We start from the raw sequence: 13,509 nt of genomic DNA on the forward strand, positions 1-13,509 counted from the left end.
CTCTGAACAGCCCAGTTCCCAATATGGACTCCTGTGTCACTACTCTTTATATTTTCTGACCAGTAGTGTGCTCTCAAGAAGAAAATGCACTTTCAGATCAAAGGCTAAGGACAGTCTCTTATATCACACTCATATCTTACAAAATACAGGACTATGTAGCACTTTAAAGACTAACAAGATGGTTTATTAGATGATGAGCTTTCGTGGGCCAGACCTACTTCCTCAGATCAAATTGTGGAAGAAAATAGTCACAACCATATATACCAAAGGATACAATTTAAAAAAAATGAACACATATGAAAAGGACAAATCAAATTTCAGAACAGAAGGGGGATGCGGGGAGGGGAAAGGTAAATGTCTGTAAGCTAATGATATTAGAGGTGATAATTGGGGAAGCTATCTTTATAATGGGTAAGATAACTAGAGTCTTTGTTAGGACCCTGGCATAAAGTGTCGAATTTTAGCATGAATAACAGTTCAGAGGATTCTCTTTCAAGTGCAGTCTTAAAAGGCTTTTGAAGCAGGATGCAGGTAATTAAGTCATTGAGACAATGTCCTTTCTGGTTGAATGGCAAGAAACTGTTTTTTCTTTGTGATCCTGTCTAATATCTGTTTTGTGGGCATTGATCCTTTGGCGAAGTGTCTGAGACGTTTGTCCAGTGTAGAAGACGGACACTTTTGGCACATGATAGCATAAATTATATTTCTGGATGCGCAGGAATATGTGTTCTTGATCTTATAACTCACTTGGTTAGGCAAAATAATGGTATCAGCAGAGTGAATATGTGGACAAAGCTGGCAATGGGGTTTGTTGCAAGGGAAGGTACCAGGGTTGGGATTAGTGTGGTATGTCCTGTGGTTGTTGGTAAGAATCATCTTGAGGTTAGGTGGTTGTCTATAGGAGACTATGGGTCTGTCTCCCAGAGCCTCTTGGAGTTTAGTATCCTGTTCCAGTATAGGCTGTAGTTTATTGATAATGTGTTGGACAGGTTTAAGTTGGGGGCTGTAGGTGATAAGACAACCTCCCTGGCAATTTATTCCAGTGTTTGACTACCCTGACAGTTAGGAACTTTTTTCCTAATGTCCAACCTAAACTTCCCTTGCTGCAGTTTAAACCCATTGTTTCTTGTTCTATCCTCAGAGGCCAAGATGAACAAGTTTTCTCCCTCTTCCTTGTGACACCCTTTTATGTATCTGAAAACTGCTATCATGTCCCCCCTCAATCTTCTCTTTTCTAAACTAAACAAACCCAATTCTTTCAGCCTTCCCTCATAGGTTATTTTGAGTGAAAGTTTCCTATTGTACAGTATATTCACCAAGGGAATTGACATTTTAAGATTGTACCAAACCATAGTCCTGAATTCTTTTGAGTTTAGTAAATTCTCATATTTAATATTGTATTATTGTAGCTTTTTAAAACAGCAGGCCAAATTAAGCCCTGATGCCATTTGTTATGATGTTAAGTTCATTTAATTTTTAGTTATAATGTTAACGGGTGGGGTATGAACACTGTATTCAAGGTACTTCAGTAAGTTTTGTTTTTCTTTATTTAAATCATTGCTTTGGGGTGGGGTTAGGCATGAGAGGTTGTATGTACAGGCTGATTTGGGGAGAGAAGACAACACACCTCTCTCTCACTACAGCTTGGGGCCAGGTAAAAAGCACCTCTCCATGGCTGCTGCAGCTCCAGTGGGCCCAGCCAGAAGAGGGGTGCTTCTTCATCTTGCCCCCTGCACTCCCCAGACTGATAGAGGAATGGAGTAAACTCTGCACTTCCTCCTGGCTGCCTGACAAGGGGAACAGCCAGCAATGTTCTGGTATGAAATAGGGATGTTAAATTTAGTTTAATCAAATGTCGATGGATTTTACACTCACTCTTACTCTCACCTCACTCTCTCTCTCTCTCACATATATAAAAATATAATCTGGTATCTAAACATTGATAAACAGATGTCTACAGTTTTTGCTTATTTCCTCCTGTTTCTCTAACAAATTATCAACAGGGCATGGGGACATTTCAAGTCCAATTTTACTAAGATATTTCTTGTTAAAATCTTGTTATAATTTTCAGATGTAACATTAAAAAAAGAAAATTAAATGGGCCTAAATGAACTTAATGTTATAATTCATTTCATAACTACTGAAGTAATTAGAATTGCATTAGGGCCAAATATAACTGCAAATTAACATTGATTAAAAACATTACTTCAATATTAAGTATCACGTTTTACTAAAATCAGGGAATTCAGAAGTATGGTTTCTAGCAACATTAGGATTTCAGTTTCCTTTTTGTGCTGCATTTAATTTTGTTCTGTAAAAGTTACATTTTAAAATTTCACATGGTCAAATATATCTGTTAATTTTACGCATTTAAAAATCTGACACCACGATCCTGCAAAGGTTTATCCACAGCCTTAACTTACACTCTGAAATGTATTTATTGAAGGCAGTAAAACTACATGCTGTTCATAAAATATGTGTGTAAACCTTTGCAGAATCATGCCCAGAATTTGTATGAGGAAATTAAAAAGAGTAAGTATAAGAGACCTGATAGCTCAGGGAATGGAATATTTAGCCTTTAACCTCTGGGTCACCAGTTGAAATCCAGCCTCTCTGATATTAGTTTGTAATCTCAGTCCAGAGGTGGTGTCCATACCACACAGCCACCACCAAGGCCAATATTTAGGAAGTATGAAGACAGAATTACTTTCTTCTACATTTTGGCCTCTTGGTATGTTGTGCCTGTTCTGAGGATAAATGATCCAGCTTTCAGGGTTGTTGTAAACCTTTTCATGAACACTAAATTCATTGCTGTGTTTTCTAAGAGCTTACAAGACTTTTTTTCTACTTGTTTCCTTTGTTTTTCGTACAGTCCTGTTTCAAAAGAAGAACTTATATCTATCCCAGAATTTTCACCCATGGATGAACTCATGCCCAGTGTTTCTATGGACCAAAATGGAACAAGTAATGCCAAGGCTCTTGAAGAACTCTTGGATTTCACAGGCCAAGCCACTTACTCCAAGATATCTAGTGAAAACATTAGCATGGATGATTGTAACAAAAACTTGATTGATGGATTTAACAGTCCTGGGCAGGAGACTACACTAAACTCCATCTGTTGACAACCATACGACTCTCTTGTAAAGGTGAAGGTACAATATTTGTGACAAACACCTAAGATAAAACAAGTTATTGAGAGCGTAGATATTTAAATTTGGCATACTCTCCCATGAGTAGACTACTTAGGAATGTAAGAATTGGCATAGTGAAAAAGATGAGTTGTCCACTTAGTCCTGAGCCCTGTTTTAGAATGCAGTGTGTGATAGAGTCTATAATAGCAAGTTGTAAGTCTTTAGAAGGCTCCAATGTAAAACAAAACAGAACTTTCCAAATTGTAACGGTAACTTTTCCTGACCCATGATGCTTATCTTAAGCCCTAAGGGTGGGGAAACTTTCTTCGGCTGGGAGCTGCTGACCCACAGAAAAATCAGTTGGAGGCCACACACAAGTGAAGAGCAAAAAAAAAAAAAAAAGAACAACAAAAAAGGCTGCGGGGAAGGGCACTTGCACATCACCTCACTCGGGGGGGGGGGGGGGGGGGGGGGATGCTTTAGCCCGTGAGGAAACACTAAGGCTGCAGGCTTGCCCCCACAGCAGGGCCAGGCAGCATTTGCATTCTGGTCCTGCAGGGAGGCGCCAAGGTCACGAGCCAGATGAACTCCTCTGTGGGCTCAGGTTTATTAGATTTTGAGGGGCCCTAGTCTCCAAGGTGGGGCCAAAAAGTGAGGGGTTCAGTGTGTGACCAAGGGCTGCAAGTTGATGCAGGAGGGGTTAAGGTCTCTGACTGGTTTCTGGAGTGGGGCTGGGACTACTGATTTGGGGCCAAGTTGAATGGGCTTAGGGCAGGAGATCAGGGTGGAGGTATGGTGTTTTGACAGGAATTAGGGTGTCGGAGTTGGCCCAGGGTGGGATGCAGGGTCTGGGAGGGAGCTAGGGCTCTGGAGGGGGCTCATCTGGGTGTGCGGAATCTGTGGAGGGAGCTAGGATGTGATGGGGGCTCCAGGGTGGGGCACAGGGTAAGGGAGAGAGTTAGATACTTAGTGTTCAGGAGTGGGCTCAAGGTTGGGACAGGGGAGTTAGGTGCAGGGTCTGATAAGGAGCTACGGTGCAGGAGGGGCTGAGGACTGGGGTGCAGGCACTTACCTGGAGCAGCTGGGGGATAGGTGGCATGCACCACCCCATGCAGCTCCCATTGGCTGTGATTTTCGGTCAATGGGAACTTCAGGGGGCAGCACCTGCAGGTCAGAGCAGCATGTGGTATGGTGCTTCCTTTGATGCATGCAGAGATGTGGCTCCAGCTCAGGGTGACAGGGGGAGGGAATTGCAGCCTGCAGCGCAATTCTTTCTTTCTTTCCCTTTCTTTCCTCCTTTCCCGGTCAGGAAGGACTAGCCCCTAAAACTCCTTTCTTAATCTGGCCCTGGCTGCAGACCAGAACCAGCCTGCAGGCTGTAAGTTCCCAGTCTTTGCCCTAAAGTATGAGAAGTCATGGTCCTTGTATCTTATGCATGGTAGTTTATCTGCAGGTGCTATTCTTCATTTAAAACAATGCTCTATCCTTTTCTGAAATGTACTAAGCTTTTTGCCTAAATACTCTGCAGATAGCAGTTTCACGGGTTAATTAAATGTTGCATAAAAAGCATTTATTATCAGTTCTAAATTCTCTTCTAATTTCCTCTTCTTGTTGTATTAAAGGATAAACAGCAAATAACTGTTTGGCTTTCTCTACATTTGTATTGTTTTTATATTCCTGTCATACTTCTCACTCTTCCCCTTTCAAATGAAATAATCCTAGTCTTCTACAGGGATAGAATTCCCCTATCACAAATGTGTTCCTGTCTCTGAACTCTTCTGCTCCATATTTTGAGATGAAGTGACACAAGGGAAACATTGCAAACCCTTGGAATATTGGTTAATCTGCTGGTGTTGAACCTCTTGGGAAAAGAGCATTTCCCTAGGTTTTATGGTAATTGGTTAGCCACCTGAGTCAAATTCAGACTACTTTTCCTATCCTTCAAGGATCCGCACAACTTCACTCCTTTATACCTTTCAGCTTATATTTCCTTTCATCATCCATTCTTGATTCCTCTCTTCTGCCCAAGCAGTTCAGCTGGCTGTTGACTTCATGTTGTGCTCCCTCTTAATCTTGTCTCTGTGATTCTTGTCACAAATACCTCCCATTATATGCTAGGTCTGTACCCATTTTGTTATCTGTCCACCCTCTCTTCCCTCTGCCTTATTACATAATCTATTCCAAAAAGCCTACAGGTTGGACCTCGCTGGTTCTGCACCCTTGGGACCTGACTGGTCCTGAACAAGGGGATTTTGCTGGACCAGGGAAGGTCCTTCTCGTGGCTGTACTGCCACCAGGCTAGGGCACAGCCTGCCCCTGCTGCTGCCAGGGCCAGAGCACCTCAGTTAGAGCTCTGCAGCCGGGGAAGAGCTCCGCAGCCAACTGGCTCCACAGCTGGAGCCGGAGCTCCCTGGCTGCTGCTGGGGTCAGAGCTCCTTGACTGGGTCTGCAGGCCCACGACCATGTCCAGACTAGAGCTCCCCAGCTGCTGGGGCCAGGGAGCTCTGTGGGGGCCAGAATTCCCTACCATGTCATCCAATCTCACTTCCGCCCCCCCCCCCCGCCCCCCCACACACACTCTCCAGGCTCCCAGCTGAGTTGCCAGTGCCCCTTATAGCACTCCTGCCTTGTTGCCAGACCTCCCTCTTCCTGGGCTCTCTGGAACATCCGTAGTCCATGCCGGAGCACAGATGTTGCTAGACCAGGGAGTACCAGTTAAGGGAGGTACAACCAGTACTAACTCTAGCTCTCTGCAGTTTGTGAATTCATCAGGTGAATGCAAAGTACAAAAATCTGAAAGGAAAAGATCTGAAAATGTAATAAAGCAAAATAAACCCCACATAATATTAATCTGAAAAATATGAAATTTACAAGATATGTCTCATCCTCCTGTGTTTGTTCACCTTGCTCCTTGACTTGGCCAATTCATCTTCTTGCAATTTCCTTTCAGTGATTCCTTAGAGTGCAACGTGTTTGCAGCAACAATTTTGTCTTTCCAGTAGTCTGTAAAGCACTTAGCACATTCTTGACATTCTACAAATAATAAATTGATATGGGGGGAGAGAGATCATGGAGGATGAGGAAAGCTTGTATGGCTGTTGGAAAGATGAGTCCTATTAGTATGCTTTCCTATATTAAAGTTTCCACTTCATCCCTGATGGGAACCCTTGTCATGCCCCACCTCACCTGCACCTGGTTTCTCACCATATTCAGGAGGAGTGCGGAGCTAGCACATGTCCAGCTAGGAGTGGAAAGAGAGTGGAATCCAGATTGGTTCTATGCTGACAATTTAGCCATTAGCCATAAGAACTCATTGCATAGTTCAGAACTATAGATGTAAGTTCTGCATCTGATTGTGGACAGTGTATTTGTGAATTATACAGACAGTAGTTGTACTTAATAAAATGTTTAAGACTTATCTGCAATTACTTGCACTAAAGCTGTTGAAGCTACCTTTTGAACATAAATATTTCAGTGGTAAACTCAGGGTATAATGAAAAACATAGACATGTCATAGTTTTTAATTGTATCTAATTTCAATTTAATAACAGAGAACTATTAAAAGGACGAGTCAAGTGTGCAGCAAAATGGAGCATGGTAGTGATTGAATTTTATTATTTTTTAGTGCTGTAGATGTACACAATATTGTACATACCATTAACAGTCCTTTTCCTGGAAAGTATGCAAGCAAAGTCAGAACAAATGCAGTATGATATAATCTTTAATTGTAATATTGTACTTTATTGCAAGAGAATCAGTTCTTAGTTATAAGAATTGCAGCCATTTTACTTACGTAAACTGTTTGATTTGTGTTTTTTAATTGACAGCGGAAGTAATTTGTGGAGGATATACATCCTATCATACTGCTGGCAGTAAAATATGAGCTTTTCATCTGAAAGAGCTTCTTCAGTCTTTGAACACTGGATTTCACATAAACAGAGCTGAATATAACTTTGTCTTCCCATGTGGTATGTTGAGTAACTGGCTGTTCTTGGTGGATGCCAGGAATATATAGCTTTGATTGGTTTCAGGGAAGATTCATTGTGCTTTAGAATTTGGGCTTCAGCTGCTAATAAAACTCTTCTTTTTTTTTTAATTTAAATTTCATCTGAATACATCACTGTGATTTTTACCCCGTGCATTTTATTTTTAAATCATTCTTCCTTCAGTTTTGTCAAACAGCTACTTGATATCATTTTTTCTTGTAAATACTCTGAGGTTTACCAACGGTGTGTTGGAATTAAATAATGTACTGTACTTTAGCTCTGTGCCTATCTTTTTTTAAATGGGGAAAAATACTGAAGAGTTCTTGGCAACTCTTTTTTGCAGATGTATGTATAATTGCAAAACTAGAACTGAGGAAGCATGAAAACAAATAATTATGCAACTGCTGGAATCAAAGGCACCTTCTTACTGACGGTGGAGGGTAAAATTTATCTCCCTGCTACAATGCATCACACATGGCTATTTTGTCTTAAGTCACTAGTGACATAGCAGTTTGTTAATACTAATAATATCTTGTGTTGACTTTTGCTGAAGTCTTTAAAACTCCCTTGACATAACACTTGTAAACAATGTAGACATAAAACTTAATGTAGTCCTCTAATATGAATTACATAACTGCAGTCATTCTAAGCAAGTATGTCATGGGATTCAGATATATGCTGAGTTAATTTTTGAGATCAGTTATTAATGCCAGCAGGCTTTCATTTATGTGGATAATTATTTTGTGTCTTCCTAGAGACTCAAAAAATATAATCAGCAGTAAAATTATATGTAGATAACGCAACAGAAATACGAAGTCTGTGAGACACTGATGTCTCACTCACACGGTATTTTCACCTATTTAATTATATTAAGCCTCTTTAGTTAGTATTCAACAAACATCTATATGGGGAAATTCATACTGAGAATGTAAAATGTTGACATTATGTGCCATATAATGTATTTTGGTTAGTTTTATTTCTTTTGGTGAACTATGGTAACTTTTAAGGTATATTCTGTGCTGCCTGGAGGACATTTTTGTCTAAATCTTTAAAAAAAAAATCATAATTCTGTTTGGAGACTAACAAAAAAGTAGAAACTTTTATATGTAGAAAAGTTTACAGTGTAGCTTGGTCTCAATTGTAGCCACTTTCTTCTGCTTTTAAAGCCAGCAACTGTTTAAAAATTGAAGTAGCCGATAAACCTGTGTGTGAGTATATAAAGAAAACAACTAATAGTTCCTTTTATGTTGGTGTATTTCAGCAAAATACCTTTCTGGTGACTGTTCAGTAAGCTGTAGCATGATATCGTGTCTTCCAAATTAGTCCTACAATTGTTTCCTAAATAATAATAAAAGAAGAAAACAAACTACTTATGTTTGTTTTGCTGTGATGTATTGTGTTTAGCAGATGTCACCTGAGATGTTATATTTTAATATGGTATCATTGTATAACCTCTAGATTTCCTCATTTGCATGACATGTAAAGCATGTATAACAATGAAATACATTTTCATTTGAGTCTGACTTGTTTCCTAGCTTTTTTTCCCCCCTTGTAAAATAATCATGGCAAAAAAGGTACCGAAAAAAAAGTGCAATTTGGTGATTTTTCTCAGCAAGGCTTAATAATGAACAAAGAGAGTTTCCTTATCCTCTCAAAATACTTAATTTTTTACCTTAGTTGTCATTCTAATGTGGTGATTTGCTTCTGCTAGCCTGTTCTATTCTCTTATTAGATTTCTCTCAGGTACCTGAACTGTGAATTATCCACATTGCAAAGCAACCTGCAATATAAATGTTAAACTGCTCCTTAGACTGAAGACAAATATCTCATTTTAGAAAGAGGTCTGCTTGAGCAATAAAATGCTAACTTTAATTCACTAAACTCTTGGGGAGGAGTAGTCAAGAAAAATTTTGTTTTAAATGTAAAGTAAAATAAAACAAAATAATTTAAATACAAAAAAAATAAAATATGTAAGTCTGATACATTTTAAACTGTACTGACACTGGGGTACACTAGTTATATATGTATACTCTGATACTGGCACGGATATATTTTAGAGTGAACTGTCACCCAGGATAACTCTTTCCATCCCATACATATTTGGGTTTCATCCCATACTTATTTGGGTTCTGTGGTACACTGGGTCTTTAGATTTCTCCATACAATTGCACTGTAAGGTGTTAGGAGGTGAAACAACTAGGTGTACATATAAATAACAGCAGATCCTTTTATTGACTTCCAGAGGTATTTTCAGTGGGTTTTGGCTGACTGACTGAGGTTATTGCTCTTGTAGAAAAAAGACCATGTTGGGTGGAGGGGTTTAATTAATATTTTTACTCTTTATATTAGTATATATATTTGCTGCTGTGGTTCAGAATTATGGAATGTACTTTATTTATTTAGGGCAATACTCCTGGAACTACAGTCTGTGCACCACAGGTGATCCTCCAAGTTCATTCTTGAGATCTACAGAATTAAACCATTTGAGAACCAAGCAGTAGAAAAGGGGGAAGGGTAGTTGATAAAAGTGATGTTTGGTATGAAGCAATCCACAGAATGGAATTGTTGGAGATTCACAGGAATAAGCCTTTTTCATTATGTTAGATGAAATCCTATATTATTACATTGGTAAGAAGCTACAGAGAAGTATTTACAATACTTGGCTATCGCAAAATTACTATAATCTGGGTATACAACTGATTGAAAGATGGTACTCAGTAGTTGTCAGTGGTTCACTGTCAATTTGAGAGAGTATAGCTAGTGAGGTCCCACAGGGGTCAATCCTAGATAATACTTAATATTTTCATTATTAAGATGAATAACGAAGTGGAGGGTGTGGTTACACAATTTGCAGATGACACCATGCTGGGAGCAGTTGCAAGCTCTTGCAAGGTTAAAATTCAAAATGACTTTGATGAAGTGGAGAACTGGTCTGAATTCAGCAGGAATAGAGTTCAATAAAGACACATGTTAAGTACTTCACTTGGGAAGGACAAATCAAATGTATAACTACAAAAGGAGAATAGCTGACTAGGTGTTAGTGTTGCTGAAGAAGATACGATGGTTATAATGGATCACATGTTAAATATGATTCGTCAATGTGATACAATTCATCTTCATTAATACAAGGTATGTCTACAGTGCGGAGTTTTTTTGGAAAAACGGCATGTGTGGATGGGGGAGAAGGGAGTTCTTTCAAAAGAAGAGGAAAGAGGAAAAAGCACAGGTGGCCTGGTGCCACTCAATCCATAGTAATCACAGCTTAAATGCGAGAGAGCATCCATTCAGTGTGGATGCTACCAGTCAAAAAAGCAGATAGATTTTTTTGATGCGCTTTTGTTACGTAGACGCTCTTTTAGAAGTTTTTTTTTCCGGAAGATTTCCTCTTCTGGAAAAGCTTCTTCTGAAAAAAGCCTGCAGTCTATACATAGCCACACAGTCCTTATGTTATCATCTATAAAAGCACTTGTACTTGAAAATTAGAGGGTACTACTGGTCACACTAACTTTTATTATTTATTTTATGGGGAAAAGACAATTTAAATTTAGAAGCAGGGAGTGAGGAGGGAAAGGATTTTAAGAGTTTTTTTTATCTGAAATAAAAGCTAACAATTTCTCGTCTTGCAGAAGAGTTTTATTACTCGTGTTTTCCATTGTTATCTCATTTTGTGCAGGCTGAAATACTGAAATATGGTGAGATAGTCTTGCTGTATGTCTGATAACTGAAAACCAAGGAAATGGAAAAAAATCTGTTTTCCAACCAGTGGCTTGGATGACTGGATCAAAAGGACCTTCTAGATCCCATGATTCACAATTAGCCCTTCCTCCTGAGAAGGAATTAGAAAATCAGAAAGAAAACTAATATCTGGCATGATTTATATATTCCTGAAACTGAGTGTGTCTTATTTTAGCAATAAGTCACGTGAGCTGTATATTTCATGCATAATTGTGCTGTCTAAGAAAAATCCTTGCAGTTATTGGTAATTGAGTAATCAGCACTTGACAAGATTGGACCCCCAAAAAGCCAAAGTTGTATAGAAATAGAAGACTTTTCATGGGTGTGAGGTAAGATAATAAACTGGAAAATTATTCTCAAACTATTTCCTGTATTTTTCTGAGAACAATAGCCACATATAGTTACCAAATACTAGGTATGAGCAATACTTGTTAATCCCATGGAAAGACAGGCTAGTGCAGGCTAGTGGCTGGCAATGTTAGGGCAATGCAGGCATAATACCATACCTAACTTCTAAAAGTTCCGATGTTCCTTATGTCATCACAACAAGGCTGGTGACAGACTTCACCGAGCCCTGGGCAAGTTGTGTGGGGAGGAAGAGGAAACCCTGCTCTGGGGGTGGGGCAGGGTCTCACAAGGGGTAGGATTTAGGGGCAGCCAGCCATGAGCACAGCCCAGACTATGCCATGCGTCCCCCCACCAAGCCCTCAGTGCTGCCTGGGGCTCCAGCAGCAATATAAAGGTCCCAGGGCTCCAGCTGACACTGGCAAAGGGCAAAACTTACTGTGTTCTAAACCTTTTTAACCTAATGTGGCAACATCCCGAAAAATTAGCATCTTTCATAAATATGGGGGAAGTACGAAAATAACTGACCCTCAATTCCCTGAAGAACTTGATTGACCATGGATTTAGAAATGATATCCAGTGTTACATGGGTATAACGCTAGTGACTTCTCTGAGATCACTCCTAATTTATATTGGTGTGAGTTGAAAATCAAGACTAGAGTTTTCACTTCTACATTACCAGCCCCAATATAGTCAGCCCTCAAGACTAACAATTCTCATGGCTGTCTTGTGAAATCAGGATGCTCTCTAGTTGAGGGCAAGTTATAGCACAGCTGGCAGAGACCAAAAATTGAATGGGCACAGAGACCGAACAATCCTCTCACCTCTAGAGATGGTGCATGCAGCTCAGAATTGATATGGCCAATATGGAGATGTTCGTTCTGCTGTGCTATTTTCTCTCTGTTAATAAGTGGAGGACTTCTGGGGCATCACAAAGCACTAAAGATTCCCACACAATTTAGGAAATAAGTAATATCTTATTTGCCTCTTTCTTCTTCCATTAATTAAAGCTCTAATTTTTTTTTACTAACTGTAATCCTGGTGATATTATCCAGGACTCTGATTTTTTTTCTCTTACTCAGTGTCCTAGATCTCTAAGGGTACGTCTAGACTACTGCGTTTTGTCGACAGAAGTTTTGTCGACAGATACTCTCGACAAAACTTCTGTCGACAAAGAGCGTCCAGACACATTGAGTTCTGTCGACAAAGCAAGCTGCTTTGTCGACAGAACTCCGTAGTCTGGACGCAGTGTTACAGGCAATAACACCTTCTGTCGACAGAAGGTGTTATGCCTCGTAAAATGAGGTATACCAGCGTCGACAAAACTGCTGAGTTCTGTCGACGTTATGTCGACAGAACTCAGCGGTAGTGTAGACGCTGGTATAGTTTTGTCGTCAAAAGTCCACTTTTGTCGACAAAACTAGGTAGTCTAGACACACCCTAAGGCTATGTCTACACTGGGAGGGTTTGGCAACAAAAGTGCTGTCCACATGTAAAAGTCACCAAAAGTGAAAACCAGTCAGACTAGTTTTTCTGCCTCCCATTGTTGAAATTTCATGGCCATACTGCTAGCACCCGGTGAGAGAGAGAGCAATGTGGGTAAGCATTCCACAGTGCAGTGTTGTGGGAAGGCAAAGCTGATCCCTGGGCTTCTTGGGGTTCCCTTGTAGTTCTGTGAGCGCTCTGTGCTAAGGAATGTCAAAGCAGCTCTATAGTCTCTCTAGCCCTTTCCCTGAACCAGCAGTCTGCCTGCTGTTGCATTCCTAGTTCAGGGCAGAACAGAAGCAATTCAATGATTTGTTTGTTTGTTCTTCAAATGGAGCAGTACATTCAGCTGTCAGATACTTCCTGGAGCTTTGAAAGGGGAGGAGGGTGCATGCCCAATGCCGGCCCATTATAGGGGGCGCCGCATGGGGCTGCCGCACATGTGCCCAGGGTCTGGGGGTGCCGCACGTCCAGGGGCGGGGCCACGCATGCACTGCACTCCCGGGGGCGGTGCTGCACTCCCGAGGCCTGGGGCACACGAATGGCTCGGGCTGGCCCTGTGAATGTCTACAGGACAGCAGAGATCACAAAACAGTGAGCAAGACCATCAGGGCAGGCATTATGGGATATTGGTGGAAATCAGTTCTCTCGACAAAATGAACAACAGACATTGGATCTTTGTTGACATTAAAGGGAGGAGAAAAGACAATAAGTCTCTCGCAGGGCTGGAAGTTTTTTGTTGCCAAAAGGCAGTTTTTGGTGATAAAACATGGCAGTGTATGCAAGGCCTTAGTCCAGGGGTATAAGAGATGGATAGCGGGCTGGAT

General features: G+C 40.5%; 1 protein-coding gene across 11 annotated transcripts in view; it reads left to right on the forward strand.

Annotated features, from left to right (window-relative positions):
• The window catches only part of MAP7D2 (MAP7 domain containing 2), a 129,198-nt gene extending 120,558 nt beyond the window's left edge, over positions 1-8,640 (forward strand). For 10 of the 11 annotated variants that reach the window (XM_006116155.5, XM_006116153.5, XM_006116151.5 and 7 more), the window contains 2 exons: positions 2,873-3,146; positions 6,959-8,640. In XM_006116155.5, the coding sequence (XP_006116217.3) occupies positions 2,873-3,122 (250 nt within the window). In that variant the 3' untranslated portion in view covers positions 3,123-3,146; positions 6,959-8,640. Of the gene's footprint in view, positions 1-2,872; positions 3,153-6,958 lie in introns of all 11 variants that reach the window. The other variant, XM_006116152.5, reaches the window with a different exon arrangement.
• Positions 8,641-13,509: the final 4,869 nt, after the last annotated feature.

This window comes from Pelodiscus sinensis, chromosome 1 (genome assembly GCF_052426305.1).
Source record: "Pelodiscus sinensis isolate ZL-2025 chromosome 1, ASM5242630v1, whole genome shotgun sequence".
Classification (NCBI taxonomy): domain Eukaryota; kingdom Metazoa; phylum Chordata; order Testudines; family Trionychidae; genus Pelodiscus; species Pelodiscus sinensis.